Genomic DNA, 24,969 nt, shown 5'->3' on the forward strand with positions numbered 1-24,969 from the left:
GGCCTCTAGGCGGTGGAGCCGTGCGGAGGGTCCCGTCCCGCCCCCTGCGGGCAGCGCGGCCTGAGGCCGAGGGCGCGGCCCAACCGCCGGCGGCGCTCGGGGGGCGGCGGCCGCTGCAGCGGGAGCGCTCCGTAAGTGGCGGCCCCGGGGCGCGGGATCGGCGGGCTGGGCCGCGGGGCGAAGCTCGGGGCGGCTCCGAACCTTCCCGGCCTTGGCGAGGAGCCGTCCCGGCGAATGGAGCCGGGGCCGGCCGGGCTCAGCTCCGCGGTGCTGCCGCTCGGGCAGCGGAGGCCTCAGGCTCATTTAGTAACGCCATCTCCCAGCAGCTCCCGCTTCACAAAGTTGTGCCCGGGGTATCTGTATGTATAGGGTGAGACCCGCATGCTCAGGGATGTGCGGGATGAGCACGGTGTGAGCTGACCGCGTGTTGGTGCTTCAGTTGGTGGTGACAGATGTTAATCACGCTGCTTAATGCAGTTACGGACGGCAGAGAGGCAGCGCAGTAATGAGAAGTGCGCAATAACCTTGCCCAGAATAGAACGGCAGAGCTGAACAATGGCTCATTTCTCTTTGCAGGCACATCTTTTTCTATTCACAGCTCGTTAACCCCCGTGTCCCTTTGCATTCCAGTTTGGAGATGTAACGTCTGCTGAACTACAGAGAAACGATGAGAAGTGTGCTGCAGTAGTTCTCGAGGTCTGCACTCCTCTGCTCCAGAGGTAGCTGTGTTTTCACTGAAGTAATTGCTGCCCTGATGTTACATACAGAGATCTTATAAACAAAGCTGTGCAAATGCTTCCCCTGGGATCATCCCACGGTGTTTTGCAACTCCTGATCATTTGCACAATAGAAGCGTGAAACAATTAAAGCCTTTCGTGTTTTCAGTACGAATATATCTGTCAAATTGCACAACCCCGATCCAAAATGGGACCCGTTTTAAAATTAATACTGATAATTAGTGGTGCATGACTAAGTTTGTGTGGGTGCTTTCATGGGAGGCTGTAGAAATACAATCCTTAGTAGCAGATGGGGACCAGTGCAACCCACTGCTTTAAAGAAGCTGCCTCTGCAGAGCACATGGGCTGAGGGATAATGGAGGGGTGGAAGGGGCAGTGAGTTACCAGTCACCACCACAACAGGGAAGTTCTACTTTGGGATGAGTTTTACTGGGTCCAAAATACAGATCAGTGTCAGAGCTGAGTGCCATTTTGATGGATGAAATCTCAGAAACTTAATGTAAGTTAAAAGCAAGAGAGGAGAAGAAGAAAGGTGCCGTTACTCTGGTATGGATGGAAGCTGCCTGGCTCATCCTGTAGCAGACTGAAGACAGAGGGGTTCTGAGACACTACACAGCTCTGCCACTTGCTGGAAGGAGGCCGAGCAGAAGCAGTGAGGGGTGAGTGCATCACTGACCTCAGCTGAACCAGGCAGGACTTTGGGGGCTTTCAGTAGCACTGAGAAATGCACTTTTATTTATTCTTAAATTTTGGGTGGGCACCCGTGAGCTGCTCTCAACAACTGTCCTAGTCCAGTGGGAGCTTTGGAAAAGGCTGATCCTGTCCCTCAGAGCTTTGCACTGTGCATCTGTTCTCATTCTTTCCTAGGCAGAAACTCGTGTCATTCCTGTGCAGAAAAGCCATCGGTGAGGACGCTATGAAGTCTATGAAGTAGATCAGACGTGAGGGACCTTGAAATGAAGGGAAACAGTCTGCTGCTGTAGCCAGCACCTTTCTCTTGAGTGGAGGGCACAACAGCTTGGTAAAAGACACTATAAGCTGGCAGGATGAGTTCCAGCTCACCCTCTGCACATGACTTATACCACAGCAGCACTACAACAACCAAACCAGATGCAGGGACAACTCTGGATGCAACTGTACCAGAAACAGCTACTGCGAGCCCTGAGACTACGAGCTTCAACAGCACCAAAATCCCAGACGTGGCCAGCAATGGGCCCGGCATGAGCACCATGCTGCTGTCCTTTGGGATCATTACTGTGATTGGGCTGGCTGTAGCTATGGTAAGAGACACTGCTAAATCTTTCTCTGTCCTTTGAGGGTGAAGGGTGGCAAAGGGGCTCTAAGGCTGATTTGAATTAATTTCTATATTATACTAAAGGCTCACCTAGAACTGGTAGGAATGGTGCTCCAGTATTTCTGTCACCCTGGCATCTAGGCAGAGCAGGCTGCTCAGCAGGCCTAGAGGAAACCATATATAGCATCAGTATTTATTTTTAATAGCAACAGGATGTTCAGTTAATAGAACACAAAGCAGTGACAGACTGACAAACAAGTCAGTCTGTTCTGACTTGTTAAGTGGAACAGCTGCATTGATTTAAAACTTGTCAACACCAGTGTCCCACTGGAAAGTTCATCCAACTTAACTTTTAAAGCAGACTTAGAGACTGTTAGTCTCCTCTGTGGGCATGTCTTTTCAAACTGAAGCAGCCTGAGTTCATTTTTGCTGGACTCATTCTAGACTGCATTTTTGAGGTTCTTCTTGCTCGGGTATCAGCAGAGTCCTCAAGGATTTGCTGCATGTAACTAACCCTGCCATTAATAAACAGCCATAGTTCTGAATCTGACAGACAATGCAAGCACTGCAGTTCCTTCAATATATAACTGGATCATTTACCTACCAACAGAGAATGAAGGTAGCAGCAAGCTCCCGTTCCTCATGTGAGGAAGGGCTTCACTAATACAAGCAGCAGAGGAGCCTATGGAAAGGGACTACTGCAAAATTTCATTGCAGACCCAAGGAGGAGTTTCTCCAAAAGCCCCTAAAGAGAACCTGGAAACACTGTCCTGGAAGTGGTCATAAGTTCCCGAGAGAAACAGCCAGCATTCGTAGTTCTCAGAACAAGGCTCTGGAGGCCAAAAGCCTCACTTCCCTCCCAGGACAGCCCCTCTTACTGGCTGACACGAGGCAAGTCACTGAGCATGCCCTCTTTCCTTCTTCCCTTTGTATTGGGGAGGGGGTAACTGCTTCTTTGCTGGAGGAAATCTTCAGGAGAATACTAAAGGGAACTTTCTTCAGCCACTCTAAAACTGCAGCACATGGCCTCCAGCCACTAGAGATCTGCTGAGCTATACTTAATATACACCTAATATTCTGACTACTACTAACACACCTAATAACAGGCCACTGTAGCACTAGTGTCAGGCTTGATGCACTGTCAAGTTTCCACTTATGTATATGAAAAGTCAGTTCCAGTTGTCATTTCTGTCACTTCTTTTCCTTTGCTTTGGTGCACATTGACATCAGACTTGCTATACCTCCTATGTGGGTGCCCCAAATTCCTCCTCCCAGCTGAGCTGTTCCCCGTCCCAATGTTTGAAACAATGATTTTCTTTCTCCTGCAGGTTCTGTATATCAGGAAGAGGAAGAGGTAAGTAACATCTCCTGTTGGCTGAAGGGAACTCAGTGATTCAAAATCTAGGTAGAGCTAGGAATTAGAGGGGAAGGTGAGGAGGGTTTGAGGAATGGTGTCTGAGAACACAACAGGATCTGTAGGTAAATAATGCAGGGCAGAGACCCTGCTCTCCTGGTGTTGGCCCACCTTTAGCAGCAGAGCTTCAGAGGCTCCTCTGGAGCTCTGGGAAGGAAAACATGGTTGAGCAGGAGGAGGTTAGGGATCCTGCAAGTTCTTTACACTACAAGAGAGGAAAGGATTATGAGTAGATAAAGAAGCAGGAAACTGTTGTGAGAAATGTGGGTCTCATTTCAGCCATTCCCTGATCTGTGCTTTCCAACAGCCTGAGCCAGTGATGCTCATCTTGCAAGGCTGAAGGCCTCTTTAGCTTCAGTCACAGCAATGCCAGCAGCAAAATGCAGAGATGCAGCTTTCTAGTCCAAGACTTACTGTATTAATTTCCTTCTTAAGCTCTTGGCTGAAAATAGAGGAGAGCAGCAAGCAGGAAGATGTTTCTTGATTCTTCAGTCTTTTACAGCAGAGACAGAGGTGGACAGCCTTTAGATGTGGTGCCTCTTCCCTGCCTTACTCCTTATGGCAGGGCTACAGACCTTCAAGAAGCATTGCTGTCCACTATGACATTTTCAAGCCCATATCTGGATACTGCTCCAGGAGGAGCTGATGCTGGTCCTGTAAACACAGAGCTGCTGGAGATAATGGTTGTGTTGGCATCAGTCTCAATTGCCTATTTTCTATTTATTGCTTTCCATTTTTTTATTATATACTTCAAGTCCATAGTTGAAGTACTACTCTTACGTTGCTGGAGCTAAAAACAGAGTTCTTCTGGCAGGCATAGTATGATGTGACAGGGCTGGATGTAATGGGCAGAGAGACAGGGAGAGGAGTTGCAAAATGCATAGCCATTACATTCCACCCTCTTGTTTTTCCCAATACATAAGGCTTGTCCTGAGCTTTTAAGGTCTGCTGGATTTTGAGTTCCTATCCCTGTTTGACTCCTCTGTGCATAATGCCTGCCAACATAGATTAGCAAAGGCAATTAATCCCTGGAGCTGTACTCTAGGCATCTTTCACTTCTGCCAGCTGTGTAGCAGGTTCTTATCCTCATTCCCATAAGAGGGGGAATGTAACTATCCAGCAGGCAGCAACAAAAGCCAAATCCCCATGCTGTAGGAAAAACAGCGTGCAAAATGCCTCAGTAGTGAAACAGAGAAGACAATCTGAACATCTGCCCTGTCTATTAAGCTTTTCAACTAAGACTTTGCTTTCCATTCCATGGGCAGGTTGGAGAAGCTACGGCACCAGCTCATGCCAATGTACAACTTTGATCCCACTGAAGAACAGGATGAACTGGAGCAGGAGCTCCTTGAACATGGGCGAGATGCAGCATCTTCCCAGGCATCACAGAGCAAGGTAGGCAGCAGAGTAGTAACAGCTAGGGTATTACTGCAGCCATGGGCACCTGCCCTGATTTTGATGATGTAGCAATTAGACAGATATTACAGTGGGAAAGGTGTTACAGCAAAGGTGTGATGACAGAAGGACTGGCACATTACAGAGGTGCTATAAAGAAAGGGAAGAAGATTATTTACTCACATCAGAAGATTCCAGGTTTCTAGGGGAAAGTTTCACCAAGGAAGAATCTCCAAGAAGAGATGCTTCCTACTGGCAGTCAGCCCTTAAATGAAGTCTAAAAGAGGTGCAGCCAGGCTCCACCCTTCCTATCACATAACTGAATTGCCTTCACCTGTGCTCCTGGGGCTGACCGAGTCCTTTCCCCAGGTGCTCAATCAGTGGTTCAGGCTGTGATTCAACAGTTCCCATACAGGTGAGAAGTTTCTGTAAGATTGTACTGTAAGAAAATCATGTATGACCTCAAGAGGGCTCCCTTCACCTCACCCAGCACTGGAGATGGGGGCCTTGAACACTTTAGAGACAGGATGGTCTGAAGAGTCAGGCAATTAGGACAGCAAGCCCGGGAAGGGTAAGTGCTGGCACAACTCAGCTACAAGAGAGAACAGGGTAATTTCATCAGTTAACTTTGAGTTTACAACAATTTACTGCCTAGGGCAAATAGGATGAATGCCATTTTCTGGGAGAGGAGGCTTCACTGTTCACAAGGTACTGAGGCTGTCTGGTGCTGGCCTTGAAAATAAGATATTTCCACACAGTTTTAAGGTATATCTGCTTTGCTGACGACTACAAGTGTAGAACAAGGTCTTGTGAATGCCAAGCCAGTAGTTGTTAATGGTCCAAATGAGTCTTTCACACGAGGTCCATCCCCCTTGTACCAAGACTTAGGAGAAATAGGGAGAAATAGCTCTCACTATTGTCTGCAGTTAGTTTCATAGTGTTCTCTGTTTCTTTTGTCACTGCTATCACACACAAAAAGCCTTTCTCAAAGACACAGCCAGCAGGGATAGCTGGAGCAGGTACGTCTTCTGGCAAGTGGTGCTTCCTCCCCTTAGAGTAGATATGTCTCCTTTTTTGAATTCCCCTCCAGCTGTTCCACGTTGCTCACTTCCTTCCTTGCTTTTCCAGTTCCAGAAGCAGGAATTCTCCCCAACAGGCCTCAGTTTTCACATGTTTGACACTTTCAGGTAACCTGTAGCAAGCTTGGTGTGGGCAGAAGGGAAGAAAGAAGCAGATGAGTACAACTGTAATTATAAAATAATTTGCTTTGAGGGATACTTCCCAACCTGCCAAAGAACATGCAAGAGGTGTTAGAATATGGGCATATTCCATGCACCATTTTTGGAAAGTAGAGAAATACAGATGTATGAAAGCATAGCATAGTGCTCACAGGAGAGGATTGATGGGGAAAACATGAAGTTTATATATCAGAGAGCAGTGAGGTCACTTTTTCTCCAGACTGGACAGTCCAGGCGTCCTCACAGAACATGCCTCCCAGCTCTGTTACCAGCTTTGCTGTCCTTAGTAAGGAGCTGAATCTAGTTACAGGGCTGTGCACCAAGGTAAGGCAGACTTGCTGGGTCTCATCTTTCACTGCTTCAATGCAGATTCTGCTGGCGAGTCAAGGAACCCTCCAAAGACCCAGCCGTCTTGTGTTCACAGACGTTGCCAATGCCATCAATGCATGAACAGCACCTGCCCCTGCTCTGGGATTGTGCCGAGATTGGGGACGATGGAGCCACCAAACCAGAGACTTCTCACGAGTGTGGCTGAGTCACAGAGCCCAGCTGGTCACGCTGCTGGGTTGTGTTGCAGATGGGCACACGCACTGGGAACAGACACCACTTGGGAAGGAAACCCTTTGTGATGGCAGTAGCAGTTTTTGGTGTGTCCATTACTACTACAAGGTCCTGAGCTGCTGTGCTGCTCCAGGTTCCGGGCTGGTGCTGACTGACACCATCTACCAAGCTGTGTGCTTAGAAATAGTGCTCACTGTTGTAGATTAACTTACCCGAGCACATCTGTGTGCTCTCTGGATCAAGGCAAGAGGAGACATGCATGTTCCAGACAGCTTACCTGTTGGCTTTGTGCCACCAGTTCCCAACGAGAGCAGTGAATGAGTCTCTGTGCAGCGACCACAGCATTGGCAGATGCTGGAAGGGTGACTGGTGACAGAGCCTTCTTCAGCTGGGGAAACTGGTGGTCTTAGCTGAGTGGTAAATCAGAGGCACACAGGGGAAAACGCATACCATGGGCTTTTCCTCATGTGGCTTGTGTGATGCTGATGAATGCATGCCTGGGCTGGTACTGCAGCACAGGGAATTCACTAGTTCTAAAATGTGAAATGGTGAACACCTGGCTGGTAACACCCTAACTGAGGAAGTGACCGAGTATCCCAAATTAAGGCTGCTTTGTAGAAAGAGGAGGATCCACAGGGCTGGCAGCAGGGCTGCCATGTCTGGCTATGTGACTCCCTGCTGCTGACCTAGGAATGGTGGTGCCTGCACCAGAGAGAGGAGTCAAGCAGAACTGGGGCTCTGGTACCACATCTCCTGCCTGCTTCAGCTCAGGGAAGTTTTACTCAGCAGAGAGAATATTAAGCCTTGAACTTTTGAATGAGAAAAAGCAGGTCTTGGCTCTATGTTACAATGTCTGCCCAGAGGTGGCTGAACATCTGGTTACTTCCTTATCTGACAGACCTGCAGAGTATTCTCCCTGCTGATGTTACTTGCTAATGCAGAAGGTGGGTCTTGGCAGGTAAGCCAGTAGCTCTCCTGTAAGCCCAAAGCAACTCTCAGCCAGTGTTCCCTTCAGGTCTGTGGGAGGGGGTGCACAGGGGACTCTGGCTATCTTGGTGTGCAGCGTGAGCACTGTTCTCTGCAACCTTTTTTGGTGGCCACCAGCCCAGGGTGCTGCTGGCCAGCACAGGGACTAGGAAATGTTAGCCTGGTCTGTGCTGTGCTCTCACAATGCAAACACAGAGCATGGCAGAAAGGGCTGCTCGAGGGTCCAGTACAGCTATGGCATTGGGCAGATGCCACGTCCTCCTATTCCATCCACAGTGCTAATTAACAGGGAATCAGGGCCAGCCAAAATTTGGATGCAGATCTACAGGTGAGCTGTTTGTAAGGAGGGGTTTCACCAGTGGTAATTCAGGTAACAGATGCTTTGTTGCAATTTTGGGCCTCCAGGTTAGTTTTTGCTCTCCTAAGTGCTGTGTTTTGCTCCCCACCTTGATTTTTCTTCTTTCAAACCCTTTTCTGGGCACATGCCACTGACCCCTGCAGGGCACAGCTCAGCAGCCCTGCCTTCTTCATTGACCCAACTTCCCTCTTGACATTTTTGCAGGACTAAGTTGCTTTAATTTTTCAGTCTCTCTTCCTTATAAACCAGAGAGCTCTGAAAGGGAAGTATAGAAGTATCAGCACCCATAGAAAATGGTCTGTCCTCAACGCCTGGCAAGGTATGGCAGGAAGCATTCCCAGGCTGCCAGTGTTGGCACTAGGGGGAGACCATTGCAAGGAGGACATGGGCAGAGATAGTCCATGTAATCTAAGTTTGGAGGCCACTGTCTTTGGGTCTTAGGTGAGCAGCTAAAAAAGCAGCCACGTTCCGCAGCCCTCCTCCTCCAAGTGCTCACTGAGAACAACCAGCTGCAGAGACTTCAGATTCCCCCCTTCAGCAGCAGGCGCCCATTGCCTGTCACACTCCTGTGCTCTGGTGCAGGGCAGGGACACGAGTGGTGGCAGTGGTGCATGGCTGTCCCAACCTGCCAGCATTCAATCCCTCTAATTCTTAGATGAAGCTTGTGTTGTTGTCATCATACACTCCACAAAAGGCAACCTATGCCGGGCTGTCTCCTCAGACCACTGTGCAGTTCTGAGCAGCTCATGTGCCAGCTGCAATACAAAACCACACACCTCGTTCTGTGTCAGTGCTGAGATAAACCTCGTACAACAAACACTCCTGCAGAGGAATTCCCTTCAACTCTTCTTCCTGCAGCAGTAGGTTTTGTCCTGTGACGACTGCCCTTGGGTTAAAGAAGTATGGGAAATAAGACTAAAAGAACATTGTGGGTATTTGCTGGGCTTGTACTGGAGTATTCTTGTAGTTCAGTAGCACCTTCGCTCACAGTCCTTGGAAGTATACATGCAGCCTAGCAAAAGCATTCTGACGTCATTGAATTCAAGTGTTCTGTGTTTTAAGCACTGAAATATAAAGAAAGAATTTACACGAAACGTTGCGTGATTTTCTTTTTTTCCCTATTTACATTTTCTGGGATAAAGTGGGGTTCATCCTCAGTCCCTGTTGGGAAATATGTACACAGTGAACTCCCCTCTTCTTTCAAAGCCCGAAGGAAGCATGAAAGGCTTCAGATGGCAAGTTCTGCAGTCACCACCTCCATAGGTGCATTATCCTGTATCCACATTCACAAGGTACTGGAAGATACACAGGATGTCCAACACCAGGGCGGTTTTCCTCGCATCATTCATGCTGGTTACTGCTTTCTGATGGGTCCGTGGGTGCTCCTGAGTAACCGCACCATGTTTTATAATGCTCATTCAGAAACAAGTGTGTCCAGTGACAGGAGCACACGCTGGGGCTGTTAAACACAGAAGAGGCAGAGCAGATGCCGGAGGTGCTGAAAGTTTTAGACCTTTATTAAAAATAAACTCCAAGGTTCGCTTGCAAACTGCCAACTCTTCATTTGCAACTGATGCTGCCCAAACTACTGATAGGGCAAAGCTGAGAACACAGCTCCAGTGGCAGATTGGACAAAGTGACTGAGAGGGATAAAGAAAGAAGTGCTTTTCCTCTATTCTCTGTCCCCAGTCAGCCCTTCCTCTTAACTCTTCTGCCTGCAGACATTTCCTTGTGTTAAATACATACCTGCTAAGGAAACGGACCCCATGAAAGGATAACAAATGAGTTCAATACATACTGCCATTTCATGGGTTTCTGCTATGAGCTGCCATAAATTTAAAGCCAATTATGTTCTGTTTAAATATTTAACACTGTAAAGCTGGCCAATTTTACATCCTGTCAAAGATAATTGAAACACCCCATTTGTTCCTTTAGTAGGCAAGCAGAGCATCCTCCAGATGGAAAATACCATCAGGATTTCACTGTTTGCAAGGGGATAATGGAAATATCCCCATTCCTCAGGATGTAGGAAGATGCTCTTTGACACTGGAAGCATGAGCTGAGTGCGCTGTTGGCTGCTCGGTAGCAGCCAGCTTTTATTTGCACAGCTGCAACGCTAGAGGACCCCACAGAGCACATCATGCATGCAGGTGCAACAGTGATTTCAGTTCCATCCTGACGCTCTGCGAAGCAGCAGCTATTGAGTCACTTTGGTTCTTTACAGGCACTCCTTGGAAGTGACGAAACCCAGGGGCTGACTAAGCTCTGTAAACATGTTCATGAAGGTCACTATTAAATTCAGGGGCTGCGCCACAAGGCAACAGCGAGGTATGGAAGATGGCCCTGAGCTGATAACACCAGGAGAAATACTTCAGTCAGTCCCTGAGGTGCTGGGGTTGAGCTTTCCTCTGAAGCATCCAAGTCGCTGACCACTGGAGGTAAGCTGGAAATGCCATCAAGTTGGTTTTGGGGTTCTTTTCCTCCTTAGTGGTACAGAGAGGGAAGATCTCTGTCTTTTACATGCAGTCCCCATGAGCAAATCAACATTTAATTCCTGTGATCACACCGTCCTGTACCAGAGGTGATAGGATACAAGTCCAATGGTCCAGATTGGTTTATCTCTCCTGTATCTGTCTAATTGAGACATCACTATCACCCTACTGAACTATCACTACCTGTGGCAGCACGAGGCACTGTGTAACTGAACAACTGTGAAAAAGATTATTATCCTCAAAAAAAAATAAAAAAATAAAAAAAAGGACTGCAAACTGAGAAAGGCATCTCCCTGAGAAGGCATTTGCTGTTTTGTCCCTTAAGTTTCTGCTTGGATGTTTGGGGTAAACCAGCAGACAACAGGAGGGAAAGCACAGCCGAAATCATCACAAAGAACAATCTGAAATACAACAGTAAGAATGCTGCTTGCCTGCCTGTCCTCTGGCTCCAGCAGGACGTGAGCAGGCAGCACACTACTGAGCTGTGGTGGAGATGCTGCTCAGAGACCTCCGAACTGCCGTAGCTTTGCTGGGCTTGAAACCATCTTTTCCAGTGATGCCTATAGGGAAAGATGATGGGAGACAGAGGGTTAGAGCTCTGCTCAAATGCCCTATTGCAGAGCCAGAGCGAGGTTAAAAGGAGGTGAGGATCTGTTCCCGAGCACTCAAAGAACTCCTCAGCAGCATTCCCGTGCTGCTCTGCTGGCTTCAGGCTGAAGCCCCATGTGAATGGCAGCCCCTGGCAGTGTGCCTCTGAGTGAGGCTATTGAGAGCCTCTGAGCTACAGTCTGTGTGGAGTTCCATGGCTTTTGCTATGCAAACACACATGGGAAAATCAGAGCTGGATACCCAGCTGCAAAGGCCATGGGAAAAATATAAGGCTAACTCTAAAGAAGCTCTTATTTCTTTGCTGCTCCAGGGCAGGCTTGTAAGTCTTGCACATTTCTCATTCAGCTCTTTTTCATTCTCCCCAGAAAGGCCTGACTGAAGGGCAGGGAGATGGTCAGTGTTTATTCTGGGAATTCTTTTTAATGCTTCAGACATGAAGTCAGGACAAATTCCTTTCCCACTGAGAGCTGTGCAGGACCAGCCTGAAGGATCAGCAGGTACACGGCTCCTCCGTGTCCTCCCACAACATGGGGGCTCAAAGCCCCTCACCTGAAAGGAAAAAGCAAACTGATCAACCCCACAATTGCTAGAAGCTCTGTCTGTGCCCAGAGCAGAAGATGATGCTGCAGGGTCCTGGTAGCAGATCTCAGGGCAACACGAGTATAAGCAAGTTAAGTCCCGACCCACAGAGGTGCTGCTCCATCACATCTGGTCCTACCTCAGTGCAACAGGAGGGAAGCAATGCTCAACCTGCTGCCCTTGGGCCCACTCGGACTGCAGGGAGAAGGAACACTCACACAGGCTGTGGGTTTGGGTGATGCTCGAGCACTGCTGGGAGGTGCAGGGGGTGAGCTGTCAATGCACAGCTCAGTGGCAGGAAGCGATATGGGAGTGGGAGCCCCAGAGGAAGCTGAACTGAGCAACTGCTCCAGAGTTTTATTACACAGCATTTCCAGGGACTTTCTAAGAACCTGGGGTTGGTTTGGCCACCTGGTGTCAGTTGGGTTGCTTCTCACACAGTGTGCTGCTGTGTAACAGCAGCTGTGCTGACCACATGGCAAAGCAAGGCAACATCTGTCTCTCCTGGGCTGCTGGCTCTCTGCCACCTCCCACTCAGGGGAAAGCACATAATGAATCACCTCCTGTGATGCTCACTGGGGGTAGGGCTCAGCTGCAAGCAGGTTTTGCTGGCCCTTAGCTCAGGGCAGCCCTCAGCAGCACAGGCTGGATTGAATTTGTACTTTTCCACAGCTGCAGCGCATCCAAAGCTCTGGATGGTGCATTTATGTGTTCCCATGACAGTGACACAGTTATCTGTCACCTCATCTCAGAGCAGCTTATGCAGCTCCCAGCCCTGTACAGAAACATGCCAGTGCCATGACTGCTGTGCTGCTGATGTATGAGCATCTCCCATGGTGCTGCCACAGGGCACAGCTTGGAAGGACAGAGCACAGCTGCCAGAAAGAGACTGGCACAAATCCATAACACCAGCACATCCCAAATGCTGAGGGCTCTCCATAGTTTTAGGTAAGACCTTCACGTAAAGATAGCAGGCTCTCAATTTTAACACAGCCTGACAATTCCACTCAGCTGTACTGCAACAGCAGCCATCGCTGCAGATAAACGACTTCTTATTAAGATAAATATAGAGACTCTTCCCATCCCCTGCTTTCTGCCTCCCCTTCTGTTCAAGTAGGCACCACCAAATCAGATGGAAGAGACGCGTTTCCCTCCCATGTTCCCTTCCAAACACCCCTCTGTTGGTTGGATCTGCACAAGGATTACAGCTGGTGCTGCAGCTGTGGGGGCACACTTGGTTTGTTCCACACTGAGCCCTGGGGGATCCTGGTTGTCTAATTTCTAACCTTGCGTGGCAGGCGCTGAGTTCACATCCATGTCACCGCTGCCCTGAGGACTGCCTTCCTGAGATGCTCCTTGTGCCACCAGCTGAGGCTGTGAGGAGATACAGCAGAACAAAAACACCCATGTGGCATCAGTACCGAGAGACAGAATTGTGAATACATGAAGTAGATGCAAAGCACGATGCTTTTAATCAGTGCTATCTACACCAGGCTGTGCAGTGCTGGAGCTGTGTCCTTCCTATAACCTCATGGTTGGTGACCCTGCACGTAGCAGGGGGGGTTGAAATTAGATGATCATTGTGGTGCTTTTCAAGCCAGGCCATTATAGGATTCTAATGCACATGAGACCATGCAGCAATGCATGTCGTGTCCTCATACAGCCACACCAGGCTCTGAATGGCACCTGAGTCCATCCTGAGCATGTCTGACATGACACCCTGAAAAACACCCCCAGTGTGGAGAACTGGTTTTTCAGCCTTGAGATCACCTCTTATAGTTCAGGATAGTTTCCTGTCCTAAAATGCAAAGTGTTTTGTCCTCTGAAAATTCAAAACCAAAGGTCTGCTCTGCTTCTTCTGCACTGGTTCCCCTCCCCCTAAAAAAACCTCTTCAGGTGTTAAATGAATTTTAAACTGAGGCATCGTGATGCTTCATTAACCAAAGTGAGCGCAAAACATTCTGAAGCATTACAACAAAAGAGTCGGTGGGGGAAAAGTTTCATCTTCAGTAAACTGGCACGCATCAAAGGATGAAGATTTATATGACAGATTGCTCTGCGTGTCTTTGTGTGCAGCAACGCCTTACGTTACAGCTCTGGCACACAGCTCCATGAATTCAGCCCCTCCTAAGCCCAGAATGGCAGTTACTGCTGTATGTAACAGCAGAGAATGGCTGGCAGAGTGCTGCCTGTTCCACCGGTACCCATCAGAGATGTCAGGTGCTGGGAAGGACTTCAGCACACTATGGATGCTTACAGGCCGGGCACCCAAAGCACTGCTCTGCAAGAGCTGCTCTGAGCAGGGGTTGGCACTGATGGACCTCCAGTGGTCCCTTCCAACCCTGAGAACCCTATGGTTCTGAAAGGAAAAGGAGCACAGGAACACACACAGCCCCTCACTGCCACCACCAAACAGCTCTACAGCAGGTGTTTTACAAACAGGCTCTGCTATGGGAGCTGAGCCATGGGGCTGGGGCACTGAAAGGGCACTCAGAGCTTCCCACATGTGTGAGACCATCAGCTGTGTGTCACTGCAGAGACTGAGAACTAACACAGCAGAACCTCCCACTCCCACCCAAAGCTTCGTGCCTGGAGGAGAGGAGAAGGACTGAGCCCTGCACTCACCCACTTGCGTGGCCTTCCTCGGGGTCTCTTCCCAGCAGGAGGTTCTACCTACATTGAAAACAACAGATCTATTTTCAGCTTTTACATCTGCTGGGCACCACCACTAACACACTTAACATGGTCAAAGTGAACTCTGCATGAAGCTCTTGCAGGACAAGCAAAAAAAGGAGCCAAAGCTGGGGGAGGGGGACAGCTGAGGAGGAAGCGCCCATGGAATCACACTGACTGTCACTACATGGAAACCATGCATGGAAACTGCAGCAGGAAGAGCTGAGCAGAAAGGGGCAGCACGGGAGGGCTGGGGGAGTTCAGACAAAGGCTGCAGGAACTGGTGGGTCCAACGGCAGCAGCTGAGGATGAACCACAATAGGGGCAGCTTTCCCCTGTTTCCCCATCATAAGAGAAACCCCTCGTTCCTCTCATACAGCCAGCATCTCTCCTCCCCTTGGTAAAGCACACAAGCCATTCACTGTTACCATTTGTCCAGTTACACTGCTCACTTTCTTGCTTCCTTTTGGCCTTCCTCATGGCTTCTTCTCCAGCACTGGTCCCAAAGCCTCCTCCTGCAATAAAGGGAAAATTCATCAGGGTCACTCCTGACAAGCCTACCTGGTTGTCTCTGCTTTTCCTGATGCTGAAACACACGAGAAGATGGGCAGCAATGCCTCTAATTCCTTTTACATTTTGGCTTGGGAAAATGGATAAGTTGCCAGGATCCTGACCATAGCACCTGGAACAGGGTGAGAACAGCCTGCAGTTGCCTTCCATCCAACTACTGGTGTAGAGGCAGAGGGCTGTGACACCCAAAAGCCTCCAGACTGCAGCAGAGACCTGAGCAGCTCTTCCCACCCCTCTCCCTGGTCTGAGCAGCTTTCCATGTGGACACTGGGGCTCCTCTGGCACCAGGGGCTGATACCCCAGAGCACACATGCAACTGCTTTCCTGAATAGCATTAGTATTTTCTACACAAAACCTTGGCTTTCTTTGCTCTTTGCTGCCTGCAGATCCTACCAGATTAACAGTGGGCACCTCAGGCAGGATCTTTGGGTGACATACACTCACCTGTGGCTGTTTCTTTGGTCTCCCCCTCTTTCTCTTCAGGCCTTCAATCAGTGGGGATGGATCAGGGTTCTCTGGCCTCTCATTGCTCATTTTGGCACCTCGCAGTTTCCAGACAATAATCCAACAGTTTATTTTCCCATGGAATAGTAGAGGTAACTTGTCTTCACCTTCCTTCCTTCCCAATACCGTTATAGTTTCTCCTCTATCTGCAGGGCTGGAGAGAAAGACAGGTGTAACAGCTTGCTATTGTTTTTATCAGCTGGGAGAGCTTGGGACTAAGCAGACATTTGGAAACAACTGTGCTGCATAAATGTTAATGGACCATTCTCTTACATAGCCCATTCCTTGGCTTTCTGGGGGTTTTTAGCTAAAGGAGGTGATTGCTACAGGTGAGTGAACGTGTTGATATCTGCATTTATCTTTCTCCCTTGCTAGCCAGATTTATCCAGGCTGACAAAGAAGATGTCTTCTCCTCCCTGAAGTCCCTCTTTGTTGGCTTCCTTGGTCTGGGCAGGAAGCAGATGGGGGCAGAGTGGCAGTGGGGAAGTCATAACAACCACAGTCAAGAGTAAAGCTTCAGTTAGAGCTCCTGCATTATCAGATACCACAGCAAAGAGCACCTTACACTGGGATGTATTAGGGTACAAACTGTCAAAGAAGTGGATTTGGCTTTGGAGCTGCATTGCCAGTTTGTTCCCTGTCACAGGTTGAATAGGCACCATTGGGACCACAGGAGTGATGAGCTGACCCACTGCAGAGCACTGAGCCTCTGGTCCTGCACAAGGCTCACTACCTGCTAGTCACCCAGGCATGGATTTTGCTTCAGTTCTCAGTGCTAGTTGGTCTTACACAAGATCTGCATCAGCAGGATCATCAGTCCCCACACTCCCCTTTAGTGCCTGCTTTGGTTGCAAAGAGTCAACTGACTTATTTGCTCCCAGACAACCAAGATCATATGGGAGTACATAGGAAACCTAAGACTTTCCTTGCTTGAGCCAGAAAGACAGCAGGCTGACTGCAGGCCTTCACAGCCTCACACCCAGAGCAGGTGTGGGAGGGAAGGGACCCTGAGCAGAAGCTCAGCTGGGACAGCATAGGATGTGGAGTCATTTCTCTTCCCTGCACATGGGTCAAAGCCCAGCCAACAAGGTGAGCACAGCTGCCAGCTTGATGACCTCTCCCAGACCTTGTTTTCCTTGCACAAGAGGAGGAAGAAGCTGGCAGTGCTGGATGAATTCACTTTGCTCACTACAAAATAAATAGCTGGTAACAGCACTATTGGCAAAGCAGCATCCTTGCTGTACAAAACATTTGCCTTCTCTCAGCTGGAGGTTGCAAGTCCAGTCTGCCTTGCCTTTAGAAGCTCTTCTATTCCTCTTCTACAGCTGTTTGCTCCACTTGTGTGGTTTCTTCTTTCTCCCTGTAACAATGAGAGATAACAACAGCATCCCTAAGCAGATCTGTCAGCCTTTTGCCTTGAGTGCTGCTGAGCGCTCTGTCTCTCCAGCAGGCTGTACCCGAGGTGATAACATCAGTGTGACTGTAAGGGCACAGCAGCAGTTTGTGTGGCTGTTTTCAAAGTGATGCTGGAGAGCAGGAGCTGGTTACAGTTCCAAGCTACCTACTGAAAGCCCTGGCAGCCCTCTGCACACACTGCTGGGGCCCAGCTTGCAGGTGCTGCTGCACACTGAGCGCTTCTATCAGAACCTCTGATCAGAGGCTGATGGAAAGACAGAGCTCAGCTCTGGGTTCAGGCTGCATCTGGAGGGCAGGCAGTTAGGAAAAAACCCATGACTTTGTACTTGCAAGCTACACAGGGCTGCTACCAAGTCCCTGAGAGATAAACATGAAACACATTGGCAGGCTTCTTCAGAGAGAAGCTATGCTTTTACAAACTGTTACTAGAGCTTTGTAGATTGATCAGATGCTCACATTACAATGACAAGAGGGCCTTAATTGAGATGATAACAAATATTCTGCCCTCCAGTCCAGCTCCTCTTCCATTTGCTGGCATTTACTGCTCAGAACTGTGCCTCCTCTAGCCCTGTGCTGGCACATGGGGTGGCTGATGTCTGGAGAGCCCCAGCCTGCCCCATTGCCTGCAGGAAGGCAGTGGGTGTACCCAGAGCAGGTAAGTGTGGGCCAGATCCCTGCCAGGAGGTGAGCTGCTCTGACAACATGGCTTCTGCCTCGGAACGCAGTCTCTGGAAAGCAGGTTGGAGCCTCTTTTTATTCAGGTCATAATGTTAACGCAGAAAAGTTATGCAGGAAACACAAACATGTCCTTGAGAAATATATGCACATTTTTCTTCCCATTTATCCAGGTATCGCCAAAGCATAAGGGATGGGATGAATGATGGGGTGTGGCGGGCACTGCCAAAGATAACGCGTGTACCTATAGCTGGGTGATAGAAGGCTGCCCTCCTATCAGCACAGCACAGTTCAGCATTTTTGTTATTTATTCTTCTGTGCTGTCTGCTTGTTCACATCACACGGGACACGCAGAGCCCGACACCACCTCTGGCACAGGCAGCAGAAGAGCTTCCAGCCCTTGTTCTCTATTCCTGAGGAACGCGTGAGGTTATGACAGGCATTGCAGCCATTGCTCTTACTGACACAACCTCTCTCGTGAGCTTCCTCTAACTGAAACCTGCATTAAATCAAGGTCTTACGTGACAATAATCAAGTGGGAGTAACCACTGCGTACAGAAGTTATTTTTCCCCAGCTGCAATGAAAGCCACTTCTTGCATGATGATCATTTTCTACATCTTGCTGGACTGACATGCTCTGCAATGCCTCTCACACACCGGGCAGGCTCTCTGCAGCCAGGAGGGCACGAAAGCACACAGACTGCTGTGTCTTTGTGCATCCTTCCCATCACCCACCAAAAGCATGTGCTTCTCGAAGCCTGTTCTGAAAGGACAGCACAAGCAGAACTATACAACCATCACTCCTTTGAGCTTTTGTAGGGCTTACATGACTCAACAGAGAGGAAGGAACAAAGCAAAGGCAGACATTGGAGGTCTACTTCAGGCTTTGTAATAATAGCTTCCCATTCACACAGAGAGAAAAACAAATCAATACCAACTCTCACTGCACACCAAAAACCAAGAATGCTTTCTAGGGCTGCTGTGCTCACTGCTGGGGGAGCATCCAGCCGTGCTGATCTCCCTCCTGCACATCCAGGAGGGCCATAAGATCTACAAAACCCACCCACAGGACTGTGAGCCCCAGGCAACCTTTATCTCAGCCTGCATGCATTCTAAAAACAATGCAGATGGGCCACTACATGTTTATGGCAGTCTCAGGCCTTTGCTGTGCTGTGGAGCCCTCACCTGAAGCAAAGCATCTGGTGTCCCTGACACAGTCCCAGTGGAGCTGCATGGCCTGGTGCTTCCCATCCACCTCAAAGATGAGCTGTAGGAAGGCAGTTTTTCTCCCACACCTGAGTTCTCAGGGCAGAAAATCTCTTCCTGATGGCACTGCAGCTGGAGACCAACACGTGGTACTGGAACAACTACTGTTCCTGAGGGGATCTTCCCTTTCCATAGACTTCAGAGTGAGCCTTGGGAACAGGGAGCTGACTTGGAGAGGCAAATCACACAGCAGAACCCATCCCTGTTGTTTCCCCGGGGAGGCGAAATGTTGTGTTACATCTCTGGGAGAAATGCAGTGTGACACGGGGCGCTGGGGGTTTAGCACTATGCCAGCAGATTTAGCTGCAATTCTCATGTACAGAATACAAAGCCTTTCTCCAAAAGCAATGGGAGTTACGCTTACAGTTATGAGAGAGCCCTCATTATAGCCTCAGCACTGCTGCTGTCTGAAATAACAGGAAAAAATACCTGCAAAGCACAACTCCCACTGCTGTCACGTGTGACAAAACAAAGCCAGCGGGTTTCACTGATGTGAATGTGGTCCCTCTCAGTCCCCCTACTGCAAGAGGAGGAAAGATGTGGCCCAAGCCCTGCATCAGACAGAGGAGGAGAAAAGGCTTCTACAGGAGGTAACTAAGAAAGCAGGGCAGAAAGAAACCTTCCATCTCAGTGAGATCGCAGGGATGATCTGCACTCGTGTTACAAGAAATCACTTTCACCTTCAAGAAATCAAATGCTCACATCTTCCCAGAGCTCACCCGGAGCAAGAAGTCCTGCAGCCCGTCACGGTGCCCCATGGAGTCCTCTATGCAAGAAGCAGGGCAGCACAGTGCAGCACCTCGGTGCCAGCAGCCCTCCAGCAGGCACCCCTTATCTGGCAGATTCTTCTGTGGAAATGAGGAAGTTCTGGGCCACTAAATCAAGCTTGTGGCAAAAGCAGGTTAACAGTCACAGCCTTGTAAATCACATCACAGACATAAATAACCAGTCTAGGTGCTTTCCCTCACAGCTTTGGGCGGCTGGTCCCCAGGCATAGAGCTGCCCACCACTCTGTGCCCTGAGCCCCACAGCACCTCTCCACAGCCCCACACTGGCACACAGGGCCCAGCTCCCATCTCCATCCAACAAATGTGCACCAACACCAGGACCTCAAGTCTTGAGATCAGGCCCAAGGTCTCAGATCCCCCTTCAGAATTACCAAGCCATATGGTAACATTTAATGCCTCCATGCAACCTGCAGACATCCTACCACTACACATAAGGAACACGTACAGACTCTGCCCTAAAGAATTTGTATGGAGTCCTGGATGTGCACTGAAGGGCTCTCCTGTCTCTTGGTGTCCTTGTCCAAGCACCACCACCAAAAAGAAATGTTAACAGCAGAGAAAAACAACAGTATCTGGGGAGGGAAATAAGAGGATAAAGAGAAATCTGTGGCTACTGAAATCAAAGTCCTCTCTTATTTGAGGAGGCACCAAGCCTCGCTCACCTGCAGTTACCATTATGGTCAGTCCGGCCATGGGTACCCACAGAACACAACAGCACTCACAGCTCCAGGAGGCAGCTCTGTGCCTCCTGCCAGGTGCTGGGCAGCCCAAATCTGGGGCTGTACCCACTCACAGACCCTCTATTACTGAGAGGTGGATTCCGAACCCCAGCACCTTGCAGACGAGCCCTGCAGAGCAGGCGGTAGGAAAGGGAGAGGTTACCTGGAGAGGAGCTGGCAGCACCAGAGCCACAGGCAGGAGGCAGAGCCCAGCAGGCAGGAGCAGCTACACGGAGCCTCTGTGCACACTCATTCCTGGAGTCCCGCAGCGAGCAGAGCGCTCCCAGTTCTTGCTATGGTAAGCGGTGCGAGCACTGCCGGTGCTCCCCTTCTAATGGCAGCCCTGAGCAGTGGCAGAGAGTTAAACCACGCTCTCCCAGCTGCCTGGAATCACACCGCACCGGTAGTGACAGAGCAGGAACCCGCAGCCCGACCACCAACAGCCAGCCGCCCCGTAATGCCCTCACTGCAAGCGAGACCACCTTGAGAAAGAAGATGTTGCATGGCTCTGATTTAGACACTGTTTATGATGTGAACAATCCTTAGCCAAACCCTGGCCAAACTCCCCCAGGTACTCACTGTGTGACCGCCTTGGTATCCGTCAGACACATATGGGCTCTTCAACACATCTCCATTAGCAAAAGCAGGGAGTTCAGAAGAGCAGTCCCTACAGTGTCCAAGGGAGATCAGGGATCTGACTGATGTTTGTAAAGGGAGCTGGGAGGCAAATGGATGAGGGCAGGCTCTTCTCAGTGCTGGGACAGGGAGCAATAGCCTAAAACTTGAACATAGGAAGTTCTGTACTAACATGCAGAAGAGCTTCTTTATGGTCGGGGTGGTGGAGCACTGGCACAGGCTGCACAGAGAGGTGGTGGAATCTCCTTCTGTGGAGATATTGAAGACCCATCTGGACACCAAGCTGTGTGACCGATTGCAGGGCGCTGCTTTAGAACATTCTGTATATACATCACCACCATCCCATCATTACCCTTGGCCCGAGACTGTGTCTTTTATATTGGACTGCAGCATCTCACCTAGAAAATGATGTATTCTTGTTTTAAGGACATAACAGGATGTGGGATGTGCCACCAGCCCTGGACACATGTTCCAGCATTAATCCCTTTAACAGGATGCCTCATTTACAGTTTGATTCCCGTGCTTTCAGGCTGCAGGCGCCATCTCTTATCACCCTTCCCTCAGATAAGCACCCGGCCCTACCTGCTCCCCACCTCCCCTGCTCGGTGATACTTCTACGTTGTTATCAAGGCCACTCACACTACTCTTCAAATAAAAATAAGAATAATTTAATTAAGCAGAATGAGCTTCTCGAGCCTCACATTGCAAAGCTTTTATTTCTGTGTCCCTTCTTTCCTCAGCTTCAAACACCAGCACCTTTTAAGAGGGCCACCAAAATGGTGCGCTCTGCTTCAGAAGCTGCCTTGACCCCCTTTAAACCACAGGTAAAATTAATTCCTCTGTGTCACTCCTGTGGTTTAACAGCTGAGGATCACACAGCCCCTTTAAGCACTGAAAAGAGCCTGGCCCCATACATTTGACTCCTGTCCTTTAGATATTCATAAGATCCCCTCTCAGTCTCCTCTTTTCCAGGCTGTCCCCAGGTCACCCAGCCTTTCCTAGTAAGGGAGATGCCCCCGGATATTGTCCTCCCTGCTTCTGCTCTCAGAGCCCCATGGAGGAGCTGCTACATAGAAGGGCAGCGTCTGGCCAGGGCTAAGGCTGCTCATGATTGCATCCCCTAAAGAAATTCCTCTTGAAGCAGCCTTACGAAGGAGGAACAAGTGTGAGCTGAGCCAACAGCAGAAAAACAGCAGCAGCAGGATGTGCAGGAATCCTCCAAATTCCCTCTCCTTAGAGAAGAAAGTAAGCCAAATTAGCAAAGATTCTATTCTTGAGACCCATTTCTGTCCCCAGACAGATTTGTGTTTGCATTGACACTTACCCTACACCAGGGCTGCGAGACAGATACCAGTTTCCTCTAGGAGACATCCTGACTTTACCATAGCACAGTGCAAGCCTCTGCCTGCCTTCCTATCCCTTATCTTCACTCTTCCAGAAACCAGGCTGGTCACTATGGTACAGCACGATACACGCAGGCTAATACCAATAGATTCATTTGTGTATAATCCCTTTCTGTTAGACAGGTGTAAATAAAAGGTCCTCATTCACCGCTATCCCGATCTTGTCAGAAGCTCTCATGTGCACAAGCCTGCTTCTCATAACTGTAATGAAAACTAGCGCCACAGTAATTACTCCATATATATTTGTCATTCTGGCTGTATTAATGAATATTTTAACTGGAGATTAGGCTGAGGTGTGATTTCCACATGATAAGGAATAGACTTGCTATGCTCTATTTTATCACTGTAATAGAGGGCTCCATAATGCTATATTTCTTAATTCTTTCACATGATGCTCAACAGCATTTCCAACTTGCCCAATGACACAGGGCAGCAAAATCTCACTTCAAGAAAGCTGAAAGTTGTGGACTTGCTGGAAAGTCTTCAAAAACCAAAGGCCTGGGAATGATCACTGAGAATGACAAATGGAGTGGGAACGGCTCTGCTGCAGGCAGGGGAGGTGCTGCTCAAGGCAGCCCTATGGAGACCTTGTGATAAGCAGCCTGGAGATGGCCCTGCTCAGGGCCAGCAGCCCTAACAGAAAGTTTTCTTGCACATCCCAGTAAGAAAATCAGACATGTGTTACAGACACTGCATCAAGCTAATTCAGGAGCATTGATGGCAATATGCACTGTGCTCCCTTCCTCAGTTCTGCAGTACAGAACCTGCGTGAAGCTTCAAGACATTTACTGGAACCCTTCTAGGTCTTAAAAGAGTGGGAAAAAAGGGTTACAGGGGGAAATTCACATATATTTCTGAATGCCACCAACTCTCCTATGATCAGGCTTGAAGAGCTCATGAAATTGAGCTGTTTTGGAAAGATGCCTGCAAAGAACCAGGCAGCATGCTGATGGATTAGCTGCAGGGCTGCACAGCACAGGTACAGCCCACAGGCTATGCTCCCAGCAAGGTGTTTTGTGTTGTGTTTTGCCCATTCAACCTTCTAACAAACCACTGAGCTTCAGAAGGATGTATTCCCTTCTCCAGAGCAGAACCAAAGGAAATTCCTTAGCCACAGGTGTACCATGTAAGGACCTAGAGCTAAAAGGCACTGAAAAGCAATCACAGAAGCGAGAGCTACCAAGTAATGCCAGTGACCAATGATGAGGATGGCAGGGCAGGGGAGTAAGAAGGTTTCACTCTCAGCATTAGCACTGCTGGGTGCAGAATGCATTCTGTATTTGGGGGGTGACGATGGTGCAGCCCCATCATTGCCAGAAAAGATGCAAGACAGCACAGTCCTAAGACCCTGAGCAGGAGAAACTTGTGTTGTCCATGGCTGAGACAGTGTGCAGATTGTTGAGAGAGAACTGCAGGATGCAGAGTATTTTCTGTGTCCTGCTCTTGTCTTTCATTTCACTCTCCCTTGAGATGTTAACACACACGATAGAAGAACATATTTTGTCTTACCTTTGTCAAAAGACCAGGAGAGAGAGAAGAAGGCAAAAGACAGCAAAATGGGAGTGCATGAAGTGTTGCTCCTGCTCCTCTATAATGAACAGCCCACATCCTAGGGAGAAATCAGGAATATGCCCATTAACTTCAAAGTGATGCTTTAATACACAGGTGTCCAACCTTTTGCTTTGCTTGGGCTGCAATGAGTGAAGTGGAACTGTCTTGGGCCACATATACTTAAGTAACTCTGAAAGTAACACCTCCTAATTACTTCCATGGAAAGTACAACAAATACAGGGAGGACAATAACACTGTTTGAAAGAGCAATTTCTCAGCTACAAAATACCATCACCATTAGCAATGCATTTTTGCCAGTGATGTTCAGTCTCTACTGCCATCCCACCACTGTCCACCTCTGACATCACAGAGCAGCAAAATAACATAGGAGGCATTACTTTTGGAGCAGCCCTTGTAAAATATGCAATATCGTTAATGCATAAGTAGCACTTTTAGCATTTTTCTTACAGCACAAAAGAGAGCAACAAAACCATGACACGAGTGGGATGCAATTCCCCGTGCCACCACGCAGCGACACTCTCCCCATGCATTTCCCAGAGGTACAGCAGCATTTCTTCCCTATTAGGAACCTATCAGTGCAGTCGGGGATTTCGGAAACCAGTGGTAACCAACACATGCAACGCGGGACCAGCAGAGATGGCCAAACGCCTGCACAAACAGCACAAGCGTTCAGCTGATTGCAAGCTGTTAGAAATCATACGCGAGGAAAAGCGGGTTCAAAAACTGCTGCTAAATCTGTTCTTAGGGTTTTATTTTATTATCTCTTTTCCCACCTTCTTCTCCACATGCTGCTCTCTTGCTTTTCAAGTTGTCCGGCTTCACCTTCTTGTGACCTCAAGCGCTTTGGGCCACTTATGTCTTCTGCAGCTCAGGAAGCAGCACTCTGACCTCCAGCACATCCTTTTTCCTTCCCCATAGGGAAACATGCACCCACCAGAACACCGCAGTGCCAGGCACTTCCCACAGCTTTATTCCAGATAGGACTGCTGTATAAAATAGCACTGAGCAAGGGTAAGTGATGGAAAAGCAGGGATCACCGGAGCAGTGTCCTTCACACAGGCTTTCCTGATAAGCATTGTTTTT

At 49.0% G+C, this 24,969-nt stretch overlaps 1 protein-coding gene and 1 long non-coding RNA gene across 12 annotated transcripts; one reads left to right on the forward strand and one right to left on the reverse strand.

Annotated features, from left to right (window-relative positions):
• Nucleotides 1-46: 46 nt before the first annotated feature.
• Nucleotides 47-10,504, forward strand: C15H3orf18 (chromosome 15 C3orf18 homolog). 11 transcript variants are annotated; one of them, XM_085516611.1, is made up of 6 exons: nt 47-131; nt 631-719; nt 1,605-2,017; nt 3,360-3,385; nt 4,711-4,840; nt 10,209-10,504. In XM_085516611.1, the coding sequence occupies exons 3-6, from the start codon at nt 1,784-1,786 to the stop codon at nt 10,278-10,280; spliced, it is 462 nt and encodes a 153-aa protein (XP_085372737.1). In that variant the 5' UTR covers nt 47-131; nt 631-719; nt 1,605-1,783; the 3' UTR covers nt 10,281-10,504. The 11 variants fall into 11 exon arrangements, 10 of the variants coding, with proteins under 10 accessions (XP_085372737.1, XP_085372732.1, XP_085372729.1 ...); XM_085516606.1 differs by lacking the exon at nt 10,209-10,504 and adding an exon at nt 6,448-9,078 and having other exon boundaries at nt 577-1,396; XM_085516603.1 differs by lacking the exon at nt 10,209-10,504 and adding an exon at nt 6,503-9,078 and having other exon boundaries at nt 577-719.
• LOC107319573 (uncharacterized) lies at nt 9,481-24,914 on the reverse strand. The gene is made up of 7 exons (XR_014934681.1): nt 24,660-24,914; nt 23,824-23,923; nt 15,352-15,565; nt 14,766-14,852; nt 14,290-14,337; nt 12,951-13,038; nt 9,481-11,036 (listed from the first exon to the last, which is right to left on the reverse strand). It is a non-coding gene; the product is annotated as an uncharacterized LOC107319573 (long non-coding RNA).
• Nucleotides 24,915-24,969: the final 55 nt, after the last annotated feature.

This window comes from Coturnix japonica, chromosome 15 (genome assembly GCF_054131305.1).
Source record: "Coturnix japonica strain WE chromosome 15, WE-NBRP24, whole genome shotgun sequence".
NCBI lineage: Eukaryota > Metazoa > Chordata > Aves > Galliformes > Phasianidae > Coturnix > Coturnix japonica.